We start from the raw sequence: 20,157 nt of genomic DNA on the forward strand, positions 1-20,157 counted from the left end.
TCACCTGTCACCTGTCCTCACCTGTCACCTGTCCTCACCTGTCACCTGTCCTCACCTGTCACCTGTCCTCACCTGTCTTCACCTGTCCCTCACCTGTCACCTGTCCTCACCTGTCCTCACCTGTCACCTGTCCTCACCTGTCACCTGTCTTCACCTGTCCTCACCTGTCATCTGTCCTCACCTGTCACCTGTCCTCACCTGTCCTCACCTGTCCTCACCTGTCACCTGTCCTCACCTGTCCTCACCTGTCACCTGTCCTCACCTGTCCTCACCTGTCCTCACCTGTCACCTGTCCTCACCTGTCACCTGTCCTCACCTGTCCTCACCTGTCACCTGTCCTCACCTGTCCTCACCTGTCCTCACCTGTCACCTGTCCTCACCTGTCACCTGTCCTCACCTGTCACCTGTCCTCACCTGTCCTCACCTGTCACCTGTCCTCACCTGTCCTCACCTGTCACCTGTCCTCACCTGTCCTCACCTGTCCTCACCTGTCACCTGTCACCTGTCTCACCTGTCCTCACCTGTCCTCACCTGTCCTCACCTGTCACCTGTCCTCACCTGTCACCTGTCCTCACCTGTCCTCACAGGTGCTGGCAGACGGGTATCTGATGATCGGTATCGACGGTTCGGAGGCGGCTGACGGTTCAGACTGGTTCTGTTATCACTCCACCTCTCCCTCCATCTTCCCCTCCGGCTTCTGTGAGATCAACAACATCGAGCTGACGCCCCCCAGAGGTATTTATCTATTTATCTTTTTATCTATTTATTAATGTGATTTATTATTGTGTCCTGTATGTAACTTTGTAAAGTGGACCAAAGAGCTGCGTTTACGTTTACCATCAACAGACAAATAAACTTCTTTCACAAGAAAGTTCATAAATCACAGACTACTATGTTAGTAAAGTATACTAACTAAAGAATCCATCTTTTTTTTACAGGCTTTTGACACAAACTTAAACACGTTAAGGTTTCATCAAAAGTCAAAAACCACCATAACAGCAGCTCTCAACTGTGATGATATAAAGAAATATCTGATATATCATCTATCAGATGATATATCAGATATATCAGATATATCAGATATATCTGATATATCTGATGTAAAGATTAAGGAGATAAAACGTTTGTTTAAGATGCACTGAAATAATAAACTCTCAGAACTCTGATGATAATTACAGTTCTAAAAGGGCTTTTTACACATAAATTCAATGCAAATCTTTTTTATTTTTGCAAACAAAAAGTGAAAAGGACAATAAATAAATAAATCATTTGCAGGATAAAAAAAAAAAGATTAATCCAAGATGGCGACGGCGCAAACGCCGAACTCAAGGCTTCAAAACATCCAAAAACCGATGAGTGACGTCATGATGAGTGACGTCATGACGACCACGTCAATGTCCACTTCCTGTAAACAGTCTGTGGTTTCTGGATGAACAGACACATGTGTTCTGGTTTTTGTGTCCGTCAGGGTACACCAGCCTGCCCTTCAGGTGGTTCGAGTATCTGAAGGAGAGCAGGTCTGTGGCGGCTCCAGTGAACCTCTTCAACAAGGTGAGGCCATCAACACACAGTCACTGGATCATGTTTCACATTGTGAGTTTCACATTTTGTTTCCTATTTATTCTCCTTCGTTGCACGTTGTTTAATGACAGTTACAAAATAATAATAATATCAATTGTATGTATGTGTGTGTGTGTGTGTGTATATATATATATATATATATATATATATATATACACATATAAAAATGTATATATATATATATATGTGTATATATATATATATATTTTTTTTTTTTTTTTTTTTAAATGTTGTCGTTTTATTTATTATTGTTGCGATTTGTCTGTGTACATTATACAACACTAAATATATTGTACAGTATTGTACCACTATAAACAAAGTAAAAAACAACAACATATTTTTGTGTCCCCTTTGCGTTTATTCATAAATCATAACCGTCCTCAGATGTGACGTTGTTCATAAACTCTCCTCCGTCTCCTCCGTCTCCTCCGTCAGCACGTCCCCAACCACGGTTTCCGTCCCGGCATGAAGCTGGAGGCCGTGGACCTCATGGAGCCCCGGCTGGTCTGCGTCGCCACGGTGACCCGCATCGTCCACCGGTTGCTACGGATACACTTTGACGGCTGGGAGGACGAGTACGACCAATGGGTGGACTGCGAGTCACCTGACCTGTACCCGGTGGGCTGGTGTCAGCTGACCGGGTACCAGCTGCAGCCTCCTGCTGTTACTGCAGGTAACACACACACACACACACACACACACACACACACACACACACACACACACACACACACACACACACACACACCTGATGATGTCATGTAGTGAAGTAAAAGTACAATGTTTCCTACTGACGTGGTGAAGTGTCATGAAATCAAAAACTCAAAGAAAGTACAAGTATTTATAACTTAAGTAGTACTTAGTTACTTTACACCACTGTCATTTGACCGATAATATAATAAATTATAATAACTTATAGTGAGTTTACCTTTATTTAGCTGTATTGCATATGTACAACATTATAGAGGTACTGACCAATCAAAGATCCCCTGTCAGGGTTTTTTACCAAGTAACAAGCCACAGTAGGATTCTGATTGGTTGGGACACGGAGAGAGCTACTTTGTAGTTTGACCATCTTAAATACACATAAATAAATATATGACTTGTGTTTGTGTTTCAGGCTCCAGAGATCTACAGTCAGCATCCAAACAGAGGAAGAAGTCTCAGCAGTACAAGGGACAGAAGAAAAGTACATTTAAAACATTCCAAACATTTAAACACTACTGACCGTACCTTTTAAAATGATGTGGAATGTAAAACACTGACATTAAACTGTGTTCCTAGTTTGACAGTTAGAATATCTTTATATTTAGATTATTTTCACAATAAGTACGTCAATATATTTATTGTCATCTGCAAAACAATGAAAGAGGAGCAGTCTTGGATCAATGAATATGTAAAGAAGAGTAAAAAATGAGTCCAAGACATGAAAATTGTGCAGAAAATGTAAATATATGGCTAAAATATAAACAAGCAGTAAAGGTTATATTGTATGTTCGTCTTCTCTCAGAGAGGAAGTTGCCCGTTGCTAAGCGACCCATCAGCCTCTCCGGCGCCGTGGTAACGGGCGTCCCCAGGAGCCTATCAGGAGACGAGAATGAGACGTCGCCCAATTACCCATCACCCCCTACTCCGGCCTCAGCAGCCCCAGAGAGCAGCCCCAACACTGAGGGGGGGCAGGTACGTACACACACACACACACACACACACACACACACACACACACACACACACACACACACACACACACACACACACACACACACACACACACACACTGTTTAAATAGTCAGAGGTGGAGTCAGTTTTCAGATCCTTTACTGTAATAAAAGTACTACAAAACATACTAAAAATACTGCAACAACTTAGTCCAAACCTCAAGATTATTACTAATACATTACAATTATTAACATTATTACTAAAACCCATTAAAAAGTATTAACATTATAACTAATACATTAACATTATTAGTATAATTAATGATACATTGGTATTTTACTTATTGTATTATTAACATTTTGACTAATACTTAAACATTAACATTATAAACATAATAACTGATATTTTGAAATGTTTAACATTATTACTATACATTAACATTATTAATGATACATTATTATTAATTACACTATTATTGACACATAATATTATTAACATCATTACTAATACATTAACATTATTAACATTATTACTGATACATTAACATTATTAACTTTAAGTTAACATTATATCTTATAAACTCAGCATATTTCTGTATGTAAAACATCTTAAGTATTTCAGGACTAAAGCTGATGAATGTAGTGAAGTAAAGTAAAAGCACCTTTGATGTCTTTTGTTCTGAAGCTTCACAGATTAAAGAGGAGAACATGGAGTTTTCTTCTGAAAGGACTGAAACAGAAACCAACGGATCTTCTGGAGAGTTCTTCACCGACCAGCACCAGTAGGCCTCATCCATAACTCTGTTATTATGAGTTATTATATCCATAGCTCTGTTATTATGGGTTATTATATCCATAACTCTGTTATTATGGGTTTAAATCCTCATCAGACTCATCTGACTGAATCACATTCTGTTTCTTCTGTTTTTCTTTGGACACACCTTAAACCTGCTTCACATTATAAGCTCAATGATGCACTTTGCTTCAGGGAAAAAACTTTTCTTTTAGATTTAGTGAACAAGACATGTTCACCTTTAGCGTCTTTCATCTCATACAGGGTTTCTCTCCTCAGGCTTTGAACGAGGCTCATTAGGTTCAGACGGTGTTGAAACCTTGTAGTCGGGTTTATAGCGTCTATTTAGGACAAAGTCATTTAATAACTCACATGGATGTTTTATTCTAGTGCTTATTTTAGGATCATTATATTTAAATAAGAAAGATACACAAAGAATAGCAGAATAAAAGCTCATTTTCTAATCAACTGGTTTTTTAAAGATTATTTATGAGCTGTAATCTTTTTTGTTTGATTTGAGCATTAATGCTGGTCCGAGCAGGAACTTCTTCGTTTCCAAAACTCCCGCTCAACATCTCCATGTCTTGGTTTTCTCAACAACATAAATGTCAGTCTTAATTCTGGTGCTGTCCGAAATCTCACAGCTCCAGTAGACTCTTCTGACTGAGCAACAAGAACCAGAATACAGAAACGTGAACGGATAAAGACGCGTTATTCATCTCTGGTTCCTCTGAGAAAAAGAAAAACAATCAACGAAGGGAAGGAAAGTTTTCTATGACGACTTTTTCAACGCCAACATCTTTGTTGTTTGTTCGTGTTTAAGGGTCGGAACTGTTGCGCATGTAATTATTATTATAATAATAATACTGGATGCTGTGTAATGTCATGTTGAGATTAGCAGTCATTTAAAAAAATGTTGTGTGTTAATGTGTGTGTGTGTGTGTGTGTGTGTGTGTGTGTGTGTGTGTGTGTGTGTGTGTGTGTGTGTGTGTGTGTGTGTGTGTGTGTGTGTGTGTCAGTGGTTTGGATTCTGGATTGAAGAGTTAAGACGCCACAAAACAATAAACCAGAGTTGGAGACTGGTTTAGTTTTTTCTGAATCACGGCTAAAAGTCAGCGTCGTGTTCATCAGTATTTTATGTTTCTTATTACTGCGTGTTTAAAAGTTTAAAACCAGCTAAATGTGAGTGAAGTTTGGTTGAAGGTGTTTAATCAACATTTTTCTCCACTTAAAAATCCCTTTTGCCAGAAAAAACCCACCTTTTGTTCCAAAAACCAGTTCAACCATCGCTGAACGTCTGTGTCACAGTAACAGCAATAAATAAACGTCCGACGATGCAATAAGAGATTAATGTTCAAAATGTTCAGTCAGTGCCAATCCCATAATACTCAGAAACAAATCAGTACTGAATTTAATTCCATATTTCTTTAATTTGCTGCCGTGTGACGTTACAGTTAAACATCGTGTGGTACTGGGACGTTCCCAGCCGCCACCAGCACGCTGCTACTGGGCCGCTCAGAGGGTTGATGTGTGGAACTCTACGAATGTGAAGCAGAAATACCTCCATCAATATATAACTAAACACTTATATATAAGAACTATTACGTCTTCATTCGTTATCTATTGATACCTCACAAAAAGTTTATCACAGACTCATTGAAATCTTAAAAAGTTGTAAAACAATTAAATAGTGAAATAGAGATTATTTCAAAAACACTGAAGAGTATATTTGATTTTTAAAGTTCTAGTCATTGAAAATGATATTCTAATAAAAAACATAACTTGTGTAATAAAGTGTATTCTTTGTTCACAAAGAAACGAGAATAAATACAAATTTAACATAAAAACAAACAAACAAATATTCAGATGTTCCTTATTTATCACTAAAAGAAAAACATGTTATTTGCTATAAATGTATAACTTCAGTATGACATAACTTCAGACTGATGTGATAAGTGAGCTGGTTGAATCTTATTTTAAACAAATATTAGATATTAAAATGCACACGTTTGTGTTAGCATTATGTGTCCAGCTCAGCCTTTTAAAAGTTAAAATATTTTAAAAAGACTTCAGGAAACGTGACGGTTTGATTGTTGAGCTCCACCATCGTCAGGATTATTTCATTGAAGCTTTCCTACGATGATCAGTGTTACTTTTTTCTACACTTGTGTTTTAATCGGAGACAATTACGATTGATATAATTGAATCTATAAATGCAGTGAGTGTTTTGATAACTGTTTTGAATGTGACGATTCCCTAGTTTGATTCAAACACCAGTCCCAAAGCTATTCTGCTGTCTTATTGTTATCAATAATCAAAACCTCTCCAATATCCCTGATGTGATCAATCGGCGGTCCAAGGGCAAAGTGGCGCCTTGAAAGTATTTGATATGAAGTTATGTCTTCACTCGTTAAATAATAAAGTTTTTAATTTAGTCAACAACAACTATGACAGAAAATATCCGTTGACCTTTTGTGAAAACCTTAATATCTATAAACACAGACAATCTAAATAAAAAGGAACTTTGAAAACGAAAAACAGTGTTTAGAATTTTAAACAATGCACTAGTTACCGTTTATTAATGGAAAGTCAGATATTAAAATATCTCTTCAGAAGTTGATTTACTATTTGCACTCACATTCTTCACTTCTATAAATTCTAATAATGTTGACTAATCTTATCGGGTAAAGATGCAACAAGACTGCTGAGACAAACCATGAAACCATGCAGATAAACTGGCACTCGAATAAAATCTAATACTGATTATATTATATTATACATTATATAACATATTATGTTTTATATTCTAAATAACGTAAAAGCTAACCTGAAGAGCTGTGGATGTTAGCCTTTGAATGCTTGGAAGGATTGAAATTCACCATAAAAAGGAAAATAAGTGTTTTAAACCAAAACAAACATTAAAATGTGACTAAATCTAATAATCCTTTTGGTGCTCAAATAACCACTGCTGCTCACATTGGAATGTAAACAGATCTGTTTTGATATTGTTGAATGTAATGTTAACTATGGACGCCCATTTCTGACAAGAAAAAAAAAAGAAACTTTAGACTTGTTCAAAAATAAAAATACTAGTTTTACATAAGTTGAATTTGCTCTTGATATATATATATATATATATATATATATATATATATATATATATATATATATATTGAAGTAAACTACTATATCGTATTTATTACAAAGTAACTTAAAACTTGTTCTTGACATCGTAATTCTGACTTAATTTACTATATCTTAACTTTCACTAAGCAACTGAAAATGTAACTAAATATCATAATTTCATGAATTTTTACTTATTATCTTTATACTTTTAACTTGCCATGTCATTTTTGCCATGTTGAAGTTTTCAGCTACTTTTATATTTGAATGGGCTTCCATACTAAACTAATGCAGTTGAAAGACGTGATGATAACGCACAAACCAAGTGTTATAGGGCTCCGTGTGTGTGTGTGTGTGTGTGTGTGTGTGTGTGTGTGTGTGTGTGTGTGTGTGTGTGTGTGTGTGTGTGTGTGTGTGTGTGTGTGTGTGTGCGTGTGTGTTTTCTTAGATTCACTCTCTGTCATGTACGTTGTCTGTTTGTGTTTGTTGTCTTTTTGTACGTGAATCTCCAATAATGTCCAGCTGTCTTATTTGTAATATGGTGCTATCTATGTTCACATTTGATAAATGCAGTCGATTTTGTATAAGAAGAAAAATGTTTGATGTGAGTTTGGAGGTGAAAAAAATTCTCTGTTTAAGGATTCATGTGTGCTGTGACAAGAGTTTATGATTTCTATCGTTGACTTCTTCGTTCTTCCTCGTCAGTTTGTGCTGTTGTTTGTGTCCGTCAGCGAGGAGGAGGAGGCCGTTGTGGGTTTTCTGGGTTTTCTGGGGTTTTAGAGTGACTTACTAAAGTGGCAGTGTTTTCCTGGACTGTGGTTTGGGACCAAAAGACCAAAAATTATGTTTGATTGATTCTTGAAGCCAAGGTCAGCCGTGGTTGCTATCCAGGGTTTAGTTCGGGTTTATGGATAAAGCAGATAACTGATGACATTTCTGTTCTAAGGGTTGTTATGGATATTTATCAAACGTAGTTTAATGGGGATCCAAATTGGATCCGATACAAAATTCCAAGACTAGATTAAAACTATTTTGGAGTTAATTAAGTTTATTATCTGGAGATAACTACTAGTTATTGGATCAGATTCAAAAGTTTGGAGTGAAGTTGTAGTTTTTTTTTGTTTATTATCTTGAGATTTGAGGTCTTGGATCAGGTACAAAATTTGTCTGGTTCTGAAGTTTGGATCTGATCCCAACCAGACCTGATGACTACCTACCCAGTCCTGATGTGCATTCATTCATTTCCAAACAGACAAATACATTTTTGGGGTGAAAACCACCAACATTAATGGATGATTCTTGACCTTCTTCAAGAAAACAAGATAATGACGTCTTGTCACAGGAAGCTTTGAACTTGACATAATGAGATAATTCATGAATTTGTCAAAACTATTAGCAACCATGGCCGCTCTTGGGTTCGGATGGCGACTTGTGTTTAACATCATTTTAATTGAACCTTCTTTTGGTGCATTGCTCGTCACATAATCAAGCTCTTGTCTCGTGTTTTCTTACGTTACAGACGTATTCGATCTGTAAATGTAGACTCTGCAGTACTTCACAGGTAGCCTTCAAGACACTCAAGACAGAGCCAAAATAAATCATGTTTCATTAAGCTAAAGCTAGTTAGCGTAGCCACGCAGGTTTTTATTTATTTATGTTCTAAGTGCCGTTGGATAAAAGAGTTTGAGTCCCACACTGATGAGGTTAATGGAAACCTGCCGATCCTGTAAATGTCCTTTTGGTCCACGTGTTCATTCTGTCAACTCAATACTTACTGAGCTCATGTCAAAACATACAAATGTTTTTTAAAAAGATAAAAGAATCTATATATAGATATACATCTGTATACTGTAAGTGTATGACAAAATAAATGTAGTTATGTAATGATGGTAACTTTCATTAACCTTTTTTGAATACATTGTGCAATTTTTGGCAGCATGATTGTGAAGACAATATTACATTTAGATGACTCACTTTACATTTTTTATGCAATAAAAAACTATGAGAAAATATGACAATTTGAAGTTATTATTACTGATAGTGGTTGTATATTCATTTTATTTCAGTATAAGGTCAGAGTACAGTTTTTATGTTTAGTTATTCATATTTTAGTTTTTGGTAAAACTAGTTTTAAGAATTAGGATTTAGTGACATTTCATTAATGATATTGTTTTGCCAATTTTCTTCTTTATGATTGAAGATTTTTATGATGACATTGTTTTAATTCTTCTAAATACCAACTTGTTTCAGGGAAATCTTAGAACAGGTACATGATCTTCTGTTTTTGGTTTTAAGCACTTTTAGAGTTATTGACCAGAATGAGGTGATAATATTGATGCTTTCTAAGAATGTTCATGCCGTTTTAGAACGGTTGTATAGTTTATGTGGTGATACGGGAACCAGGTGTCCAGAACAACAGGGAACAGCTCATTAATTACAGAGGTAAGTGTAAATATCATCAGTAAAGATACATTATGAGAGTCACCTGGAAAAATCACCAAAACATTTTTACAACAAACTATACTTTGAATTTTCATAACTTTCTTTTTTCATACTATATTATGAGCTTTTAATGACTTCACGACATGCATGACCTTTTTACGACAAACTATGCTTTTACCTTTTTGAAGACTTTTTAGGACATGCTGTATTATGACCTTTTATTACTATTCCTGACATCTTATACTATAACTTCTTTATGTCTTTTAAAACATACTATACTATGACTTTTTTTCGACATGCTGTATTATGACCTTTTAATTGCATTTTACGACATACTATACATGACTTTTTTATGACACTATACTATGATGCTTTTAAGAGATGAGACAAAATAATATAATCCTTTATTAGTTCCACAGTGGGGAAATTTGCAGGATTACAGCAGCAGAGTGGACAATGCAAACAGACAAACAAATTAGAGACATAAGTAGAAAAACAAGAGCAAAACAAGTATAATAAACTCATCACACAGTAAAAGTAAAATAAATAAGTACAAAAGCGTTAACAAACAACGACAACTAAAATATGATCTAAACGGACTGAAGGGTTGTTGATATTGCACTGTGGATTGCTCAGAATATGTATATTGAACATTGGATATATTGGATTGATGTTGAACATAAATGGATGAATAAATGATGAAAATGTCAGTTTTTTAGGATGTGTGGTCTGCTGGGAGCAGAGCTGGTTGTGCAGCCTGACAGCAGCAGGAAGGAAGGACCTGCAGTACCTCTCCTTCACCACCGGGGGTGAAGCAGCCGGTGGTGAAGGAGCTGCACAGAGCTGCCAGGGTGTCCTGCATGGGGTGGGAGGTGTTGTTCATCAGGGATGACAGCTTGGCCATCACCCTCCTGTCTCCCACCACCTCCACCGTATCCAGTGGACACCCAGCACACTGCTGGCCTTCCTGACAAGCTTGTTCAGTCTCTTCTTGTCAGCTGCTGAGATGCTGCTGCTCCAGCAGACCACTGCATAGAAGATGGCTGATGCCACCACAGAGTTGAAAAAGGTCTTCAGGAGTGCTCCCTGCACTCCAAAGGACCTCAGTCTCCTCAGCAGATACAGTCTGCTCTGACCCTTTTTGTACAGTGCGTTAGTGTTGTTGTTTATGACTGTTTACGACATGCTATACTATGACCTTTTCATGACTGTTTATGACATAATATACTATGAATATTGTGGTACTTTGTCGTAGTATAGGTTGTTCCTTAGAAGAGTGTAACAGAGCATGGCTGTAGACTTTTAGTTTTTGTTTATAAAATAAAAGAGTTAGCTTTGAACAGACACAGACACGGTGACAGTTGTTGTTTACATGAGACTTTATTGATAAATGCTACATGTTTGGGATTGATGCGTTAAGATCAAGTCAGGGGATCGTCTGCAGGGAGGATGGACGGACGGGGTCAGTGGGTTGGGGTCCAATTGAGTGTGGTTTACTGGTAGATGATTGGCTGGTTTACTCATACAGGAAAGCCTGGGAGCAGGGGGTGTAGGTGACAAACTCCTCGGCCTTGAACCACAGGTCAATCTCACGCTTGGCGTTGTCCAGGGTGTCGCTGCCGTGGATGATGTTCCTGAGAAAACAGAGGAGGCTGGTCAGTGGGATCGAATTTCTAAAGCTTACATTGAATACATTACTCAGCTAGTGTTTCAAACTGCTCCCCTCTAACAACATAGAACATTCCTGTCCGGAAAGAAAGTTCCTGGTTTCATGGTATAGAATGTTATAATACGTCATGAAAAAGTTATAGTATGTCGTCAAAAAATAATATAAATATCACAGTATGTATGTCATGGAAACTTATAGTATAGTACTTTGTAGAAAGTCATTATAAAGTTATTGTATAGTTTGTTGTAAAAAGTCATAGTTTGGCGTGTCGTAAAAAGTAAAAAAAACATCTTAGTATTGTATGTCGTAAAATGTATGTTGTAAAAAGTCCTAAAAACAAAGTCAGTTTCCCGTCGTGTTCCATGCTTGTACTCACCTGCCGATGTTAATGCACAGGTCTCCACGGATGCTGCCGGCCTTGGAGTCAGCAGGGTTGGTCTCACCCAGCATCATCCTGGCCAGCTTCACAATGCTCTGACCCTCCCACACCTGCAAACACAGCGACAAACCTTCACCTGCGTGTCGGAGTGCTATCACGACGTATGTTGCTGAAAATCAGACTGAAGGTTAAAGACGGAAGCTTTTAAGGAGAATCCCACTTTTGTCATGTGGGACAGAAAGATATGTTGATTTAGAGAATAAAGAGAGAACTTGTGTTCTTTTATCCATTACTACGCTGATGACACACAACTCTAAATCCTTATCTAAAATCAGGGAACGATGCTGAAGAGAGAATCTCATCTCACTTTTGTTATTGTTGAAATCAACCAGAGTATTAATCGTCATTTAAGAGCCTTTCTTGTATGTTTTTAACGTTCTCTTCTACTTTGATGTTTTTGCTTGGTTTTCATCTCTTGTGAAAAACATTATCCTGAATCTTTTTGTATGAAATATATTTAAATTAATAAAAATATCTTCTTTGTCAAAAGTATTAAAGAAAATACACAACTTAACATGATGTCACTTTCTTGTTCAATTTATCCATTAACTAAATATAATCTTTACAGATGCTCTGCAGGGCAAACTACATGTTTTATATTAAATATCAATCTTCATGAAAATTGGTAAAAAGAAAATAATGTATGGCTATAATAAATAATCTTTGCCTTCTGTACTTTTTATAATTAAACTTATAAACACAGTACAATTAAACTACCTTAAATCTTTAGATACCTGAACATGTAATTAAGATGTAATATTCAGTAGGCTAGAGGATTCATTCAAATGAAAATATCATTTAACAGTTTTATTAAACTACCATTAGTATTGAAGAAATAGTCAATTTCATCATAACGATACAAATAAATGCATTATTATAAATAAATGCCATTAATTGTTGCATTGTTATAAGAACCCGTTACTATGGAGCACCAAAGTGATTAATAAGTTATTGGATAAATTACATAAATTATGTTGAATATATATTAATACAATAATTTGTCAAATAATTCATATAAATATGAGTGTTCAATTATTATGAAATGTAATTTTTCCTTTTATATGTTCAATATATATGTAGTTTTTTTTTTAGAAGTCTGTTTTTATTAAGTGTTTCATGAGTAAATAAGTGTTATTGGGGGAAATATCATTACGGAAAAAATAGACTTTGTGTCGTGTTGGACTTTGTACATTTTGTTGTAATTTATTGTTGCCTACTTTTGTTTTTACTTTTTGTCTGAGCTGTTTCTCTGTGAAGCACTTTGGGCTGCATGATTGTATGAAAGCTGGTATAAATAAAGTTAAATTGAGGTCACGACCTCTTAGTGTGACTGTTAAAGACCATCAGCTCCACGAAAAGAGAGAGACCTTGAAAACAAAGAGGGTGTGAAGAGAGAGATATAAAGAGACAGATATGTGGCCTACTGGAGAGCCGGACGTGAACAGGATGACTGTGTGTGTATTAAGTGTGTATATATATCTGTGTGTGTGTGTGTGTGTGTGTGTGTGTGTGTGTGTGTGTGCGTACCATGGCGAAGACGGGTCCGGAGGACATGTACTTGCAGAGTCCACCATAGAAAGGCATATCCTTCAGGTCCAGGTAGTGCTGCTTCATGTGGTCCTCAGAGGACTGAAAACACAAAATATACAATTTGTTAATACAAATACACAACTTTTTGTCTTTTTCTGCCCACAAAGTATTTATTTCTGACCAAAAGACACAATTTTCCTCCAGAAAACTACAGAAAATGTGAGATTGAATAAAAAATAAAACATTTAGTTCAACAACCTGCCTGTAATTATGTAATTTTAATGTACTTATAGCTGTAACAGATTATACTTTATAATTCTATACTAAACTTTTAAGTGTATCTAAACTCTTATCATCCTGAACCCCAGTTTGAGTTTGACCTCAATAGATTAACAATCCACACAGACAGTAGAGGACACTGTGGGGTTAACACCACCACACACACACACACACACACACACACACACACACACACACACACACACACACACACACACACACACACACACACACACACACACACACACACACACACACACAGACAGCTGTGAATAACTGCACTGAGTGTGTGATAGTGATACGAGTGTGAGTCCTTTAGAGTAGCTGCAACATTCATCAACTCAGCAGCTGTCATCTAAACTATGTGTGTGTGTGTTCCTGTCCTTCTATCTTTGTGAGGACCCATTGTTTATCCTGTCATGTGAGGACACTATCTGATTATAACATCTTTATGAGGCTGTTTGAGAGTTTAAGTTGTCAAAATGAACTTTATCGGTATGAAAATACACAATGAAGTAGAGCATCTCTGGTACATCTTCTTTTAAAGATGCACGGAAAAACTTCAGCAACACTTATAACATTAATAGTAGTATAAATATAAACGTTATTCTTTATTCTGCAAAATACTCTAAAACAGAGTATATGGATTAAATAAATATCTAGACAGGTGTTGAAAGGTAAACTAATTCCCTTTATATTCTATATTATTACTTTAACATAATAACGTAATCTTTTTCATTTTGGAATAAGTACTAAATTAATAATCACTTCATTTCCTCTCTGTATCTTTGTCAAATAAAGCGGAAAATGACTAATAGAGAAAATAACATCTGTCCTCAGACACAAACCCCTAAAAAGTTATATAGAATATATTAAAATCATTCTCAAACAAACGAAACACGTTGAAAACATGTTGAACCTTATGTGATCATTAAATAATATTAAATGGTTTCTTTCATGCAACTCCATCATCGCCATCGTTGTCGTCGGTTACCTGCATGAACTTGGCGGCCACCAGCCTGAAGCCTCTCTGCTCGAATCGCTTCATGATCTCGCCGCACAGTCCTCTCTGGACGCCATCGGGCTTCACGGCAATGAAGGTACGCTCCATGTCGACGTAGAAGAGGCTGCAACACACGACACCAACGAAGAAGACAAAGACAAATGTTAGAGACAGAATTAAAGAACTCAATAAAAGAGAATCCCAGGAAACAGAGAGGAAACTCTTTTTTTTAAGAAAATAAAAGCATGAAAAATGATTTTTGACTTTTTAACATTTAACCGCTTCATTCAACAACTCAGAAACATTTTTAAAAACACATGTTCTGTTCAGGTATATGTTGGACAAACTATAATGATATTACAGCCTTAACTTTGTTATATTTTAGCTTTTTGTCTTTATATTTCCATTTTGATATTATTGTTGTAATTTTATCATTTAATTTCAGTCCTGGAATGTGTTTATTGTTAAACCAATTAAATTAAATATCTTTTAAACTTTTTTTCAAAAGTGCTATATAAATAAAGTTTATCAGTATTATTGTTCCTAAAACTTTAACTTTTTCACATTTGTTGATGCCACAAACAACAACTAAAAGCATGAACCTCAGAGCATTTAACATTTTAATCTTGTATATTTTAACAACAGTTAAGATTTGATGCTTCAATTGTTTCTTCCTTCAAACAGAATCAGTTTGAAACCTCATTAACAGTTTGGATGTTTTTTATTCTGGTTGTATTTACATCTTAGTGACCTCCTCAAGGATCAGGCCTCAGAGATCCAGATTGTCCGTCTACTTATTTTATGACACACATTTAAATATCTCCTCTCTGTTTGTTGTCACGTCCATCATGTGTTTACTGTATAAAGATCAGATTCAATTTCTCCTCATGAGAGAAATGAATGTGAATGTGTCGGCTGAATGTGAAATTAAAAACGTCCTCTTGAGTTTTTTTGGATGACGCTGAAACACGACACCGTCTCGTGGTGTTCGGACAAAGCGTTTCTAATTTTACTGCCGGCTGGTATTTGCTCATGTGAAGCCGATCTCTGGCAGGAACTCAGGCTGAGAGTGCGGAAAAGAAGACTTCAGGGTTGGAAAGTTTCTGAGAGTATTATTAGGATTCAGGGTCAAATGTCGAGGTTATGTTCTGCTGATTTATCAAACCGAGGAGAGAGTTGTGTCCTTTTTTGTCCTGTGAGCAGCGTGGACACTTTAATCTGACCTGACTCTGACCTCTCTGTGTTTCCTCTAGCGCCACCATGAGGCCGACACATACCTAAAGCCTAAGAGCCTGTTCATGCTCCTTTGTCTCAAACACAAAGCAACCCTGAAAAACATGAATATAACAAACTGCAAAAAAAAAAAAAAAAAAAAATCTCTTTCTTGCTTTTTGAGTTGTTTTTCTTGATCTCAGGGGTCGGATATAGTTTTTATATAAATGTTCTTGTTAATCAGCGTGCCATATCATTAAGACATTAAGTTTAATTATTGTTATTATTATCACATCAAAATTTTAATCTGTAATTTAATTCCATCCAAGGATATAGCAACACTTTGTAAATATTTTTCTCCCATAATCAGCCGTTGTTATTATAAATGAGAGAACCCGTGAGGAGGACGAGCCAATCAAACGACTGTAAAGAACAGACTCTTTGCTTTTGTTCAGCCGGTTTAACTACGGTGGCCCACGAGTCTCAGGTTTCCTACCTCTGAGCTATCAAACCAACAGTCTGATTTAGATTATGAGATTGATAAATTAATATGACAACATTAAATTGCATTAAGACATAAAGTGAAACAACTGAATTCGAATTAAAGTTGTTCATTTTGCAAATTGCTTCAGTTAATGTGTAGCTAAGAAATCTGCAATAACACAAATCTTAACATCTTGATTATTATTATTATTATTAATATTATTTGACAAATTTTCCAACCAGATTTAAAACTTCAGTAACTCCTCCTCAGTTGTGTCTTTTCGGTTGTTTGCAGTTTATATTTTTTTTATTACTATCTGTTTTTTTATTGCTGAAGATATTTTCTTTATTTACATGTTTTCTGTGGTGGTTCAAGTTTCAAAGTTTTTTGAGGTATGTGTGATGACACTTTGTTTCAGTGGACCAATCAGGACTTCACTAAACGAGGGGGCGTGTCCCGTAGATAACAGCTGTTTGGAGTCACATGGTGCTCTGACATAAACAGATTATATAATCTATAATACCCCGAAAACTCAGAACCTAAACTGTTTTAAACCCCTGAAATACTTTTATATATACTCCAAAGTTGTATATATTAGCGGTATTATCTCTACTGTTGAAAAACTCTGCATGAATTAAAGCCAAGGAAAGATCATTTAAACAAATTATGAAATTATATTATATAAGTTTTAAGATTTATCTTCAGAGCCTAAAGTTGAACTACAATGTTAAACTTCTGCTTTAAATCTGCAGTCAGATGTTCAAGAACAGTTTTCTTTTTAAACTTACATGTAGAACTACAAAAGCTTTGTGCAGATTCACACATTAGAATAATTCATGCAGAATGATTAACAGAGGCTGATAAACAAATTATTACTGAACAACATTTAAAAAGAGACAACAGATGATCAGATGTCTCTAGTTTGATATTTCTGCACTGCAGGATTTATACCCATATTAATATTGTACTTTACACTTCAGTCCGTTTTTACAGTAAATCCTGTCTGCAGACGTTTAATCACATTAAACACAGCGCAGCTTTAAATTCATCCTGAGGGGTTTGATAGTCAGAAATGAATATTCTAAATGATAAAAAGAGTAAAACGATCCTTCAAAATACTGAGTGTGTGTGTGTGTGTGTGTGTGTGTGTGTGTGTGTGTGTGTGTGTGTGTGTGTGTTGATATTTACCTTGGTTGAGGGTTGAGGAGAACTTGTGAAGACAAGCAGCTGAGATGCGATCACCGAGGACGAAGACCTGGAGAGGAGCTCTATTTAAAGGCAGAGCTGTGGGGGGGTGTGTGTTGTGTGGTGTGTGTCAAAATGGGTGTGTGTTGGGTGTGTGTGGTGTGTGTGTGTGTGTGTGTGTGTGTGTGTGTGTGTGTGTGTGTGTGTGTGTGTGTGTGTGTGTGTGTGTGTGTGTGTGTGTGTGTGTGTGTGTGTGTGTGTGTGTGTGTGTGTGTTGTGTGTGTGTGTGTGTGTGTGTGTGTGTGTGTGTGTGTGTGTGTGTGTGTGTGTGTGTGTGTGTGTGTGTGTGTGTGTGTGTGTGTGTGTGTGTGTGTGTGTGTGTGTGTGTGTGTGGGTGTGTGTGTTGGGTGTGTGTGTGTGTGTGTGTGTGTGTGTGTGTGTGTGTGTGTGTGTGTGTGTGTGTGTGTGTGTGTGTGTGTGTGTGTGTGTGTGTGTGTGTGTTGACAGATTGGTTCAACGCTCCATCATCCATTTACTTACTGCTGACAATACAACTGTACAATTACTGCACGACATGTACTTTTACTGCATGAAGCTTATATATTTTAATCAGTAAATGATCAGAAGGCCCATTTCAGAATAATATATAATATTATTATTCTGTTATTGATTAATAATTCTTATGAATGAGATGTAACTCATTTTAATCCCTTTATATTCTGCTTGTAGTTTAATTCATAATTTATTAGTTGATTGATAATCTGGATCAGTTCGGTTACTAAAGGTATTTAATAAGTACCTCATGAAATACATGCATTCAGTGATACTGTGTGCAGGAGTTCTATTCTATATGTGGTAACACGTGAAGCTCATACAGATCTGTGTGTGTGTGTGTGTGTGTGTGTGTGTGTGTGTGTGTGTGTGTGTGTGTGTGTGTGAGAGAGAGAGAACTTCACCTGCTGCTTCCCTCTTTCACTCAGATATCAGGTGTTCTCTCTCTGCATCATCAGTGTTCGTGTGTCGCCGTCTAAACGTTCTGTCTCTACTCGGTTTATTTATATCATGCAGAACTTTTAACGAAAAATGTTTTATTTTAACAAACTGTTTCGGGTTAAACAAAGACTGATTCTATGACATCTTCAGAACTACAAATCCCAGAGAGCATTGCTGTGTGAAAACATCCAATCAGAGAGCTTCAGATTCTGTTGCTGTGCAGCTTTGCTCTTTGGAGAACTCTAAGCCCCGCCCCTCTTAGTTACTGTTGGTAACCTGTCCATCTTGTGTTTCCAACTCAATGACTTCCTCTCTAGATTTAGAAACTGGCAAATGATTTAGGGACTTATTGAGACCATCAGGGAAAAAGAAGAAGTAGATTATATTGTAATTATATCCATGACAACATCTGGTGACTTCCAGCGACTTTTGTCATTTAAAAAGAGATGGCAACACTTTCTAGAAGCATAAATAAACCATTTTAACAACGACTTCTTTTAAATGTCTAAAATACGTCAGCAGTTCATTGCTGTGCTCCATCTGCTGCAGTAAAACACTGACTATGTAGAAGAAGCTCATACAACCACACCACATCACTACTGTCCCTTTAAGCTAGTTAGCTAGTTAGCTAGTTAGGAGGAGGAGGGTGGAGGGATCGTTTGATCACCGGCCTGCTGTTTGTGGTCATTTCCTGTAACCTGTGTAGCATTAAAGCACGGTGATATTAGCTAGCTAGGTAACAAGTCTACTGCCCACTAGTTAGCTAGCTAGCTAATTCCACCATGCTATAATGCTACACAGGTAACATAAGTTTTGAAGCCTCGACTTCCGTCGCCATCTTGTCTTTTTGCAACCAGTGAACAGGAAGTGACCATATATGGAGTGAGGAGGAGTGACGTAGAGACGGCGTATACGTCTCTGGTGTCGACCTGTCAATCAGTGTGTAGCCCCGCCCTAAAGCATCCCCTGCTTTATGGTCTGTTTGACTCTAAATGGAGCATCATTTACTAAATGAACATCATGCTGTATTGAAGAAGACTTGAAACTAGAGATTGAGACCATAAACTCATGTTTACAATGTTTACTGAGGGAATAAATCAAGAGAGAAGTAGAGTCATTTTCTCATAGACTTCTATACAACCAGAGGAGTCGCCCCCTGGTGGACAGGAGAGAGAATGCAGCTTAAAGACATGAAGCATTGACTTCACTTTTCAGAACCGGAGGTTGTCTTCTGGTTTATATAGAACTTAGCTCTTTACAACAGTTGCAACAGCAACATTTCATATAAAAATGGCCGCCGCTCTGACCGTCCATCTTCATTGATTTAAATGGGAACGTTCGGATTTGTCCCCCCCGTTGCCCCCCCACCACAACATTAACAGCTGCAATGTATTATGTAAGTTGATTATGTAAGTTTGGCTCTCATCCTGCAGCGGTAACACAATAGCTGAAGTTAGCCAACACACCTCAATAAGTCTTTTATCTGAAGCTCCGACCTTCACCTTCCCTTACCCCCGAATCTGAGCCTAAATATAAACTGTCTCCTAATCAGGGATGGAAAGCTGCCGTCCCTGGAGGGTCGCTGGTCCTCAGTCCTGGGGGGGGCTCAGGGACCCTATCAGCTGAAATTAAAACACACCTCCCCTCTCACGCACACACACTGGAGACTCTTCCAGCCTGCATTGCATTACTTTGTATCCTGAACGCAGCTGTGAGGCTTCTCCTGTTACTGATTCTTTTTCCTGCTTCCAGTGAGGAAGAACCTC

General features: G+C 37.0%; 2 protein-coding genes across 2 annotated transcripts in view; one reads left to right on the top strand and one right to left on the bottom strand.

The window, feature by feature from the left end:
* The window catches only part of LOC129098046 (MBT domain-containing protein 1-like), a 13,718-nt gene extending 8,759 nt beyond the window's left edge, over positions 1 to 4,959 (top strand). Inside the window, exons 13-18 of the mRNA XM_054606993.1 lie at positions 588 to 735; positions 1,469 to 1,551; positions 2,017 to 2,254; positions 2,702 to 2,770; positions 3,092 to 3,265; positions 3,925 to 4,959. Of these exons, the coding sequence (XP_054462968.1) occupies positions 588 to 735; positions 1,469 to 1,551; positions 2,017 to 2,254; positions 2,702 to 2,770; positions 3,092 to 3,265; positions 3,925 to 4,025 (813 nt within the window). The 3' untranslated portion in view covers positions 4,026 to 4,959. The remainder of the gene's footprint in view (positions 1 to 587; positions 736 to 1,468; positions 1,552 to 2,016; positions 2,255 to 2,701; positions 2,771 to 3,091; positions 3,266 to 3,924) is intronic.
* Positions 4,960 to 10,967: 6,008 nt separating this feature from the next.
* LOC129098043 (nucleoside diphosphate kinase B-like) lies at positions 10,968 to 17,476 on the bottom strand. Its single transcript, XM_054606990.1, has 5 exons — positions 17,402 to 17,476; positions 14,509 to 14,641; positions 13,233 to 13,334; positions 11,643 to 11,755; positions 10,968 to 11,231 (listed from the first exon to the last, which is right to left on the bottom strand). Exons 2-5 carry the CDS (start codon positions 14,623 to 14,625, stop codon positions 11,114 to 11,116), a joined length of 450 nt encoding a protein of 149 aa, XP_054462965.1. The 5' UTR covers positions 14,626 to 14,641; positions 17,402 to 17,476; the 3' UTR covers positions 10,968 to 11,113.
* Between the last annotated feature and the right edge of the window lie 2,681 nt (positions 17,477 to 20,157).

Source organism: Anoplopoma fimbria, chromosome 11, assembly GCF_027596085.1.
Source record: "Anoplopoma fimbria isolate UVic2021 breed Golden Eagle Sablefish chromosome 11, Afim_UVic_2022, whole genome shotgun sequence".
Classification (NCBI taxonomy): domain Eukaryota; kingdom Metazoa; phylum Chordata; class Actinopteri; order Perciformes; family Anoplopomatidae; genus Anoplopoma; species Anoplopoma fimbria.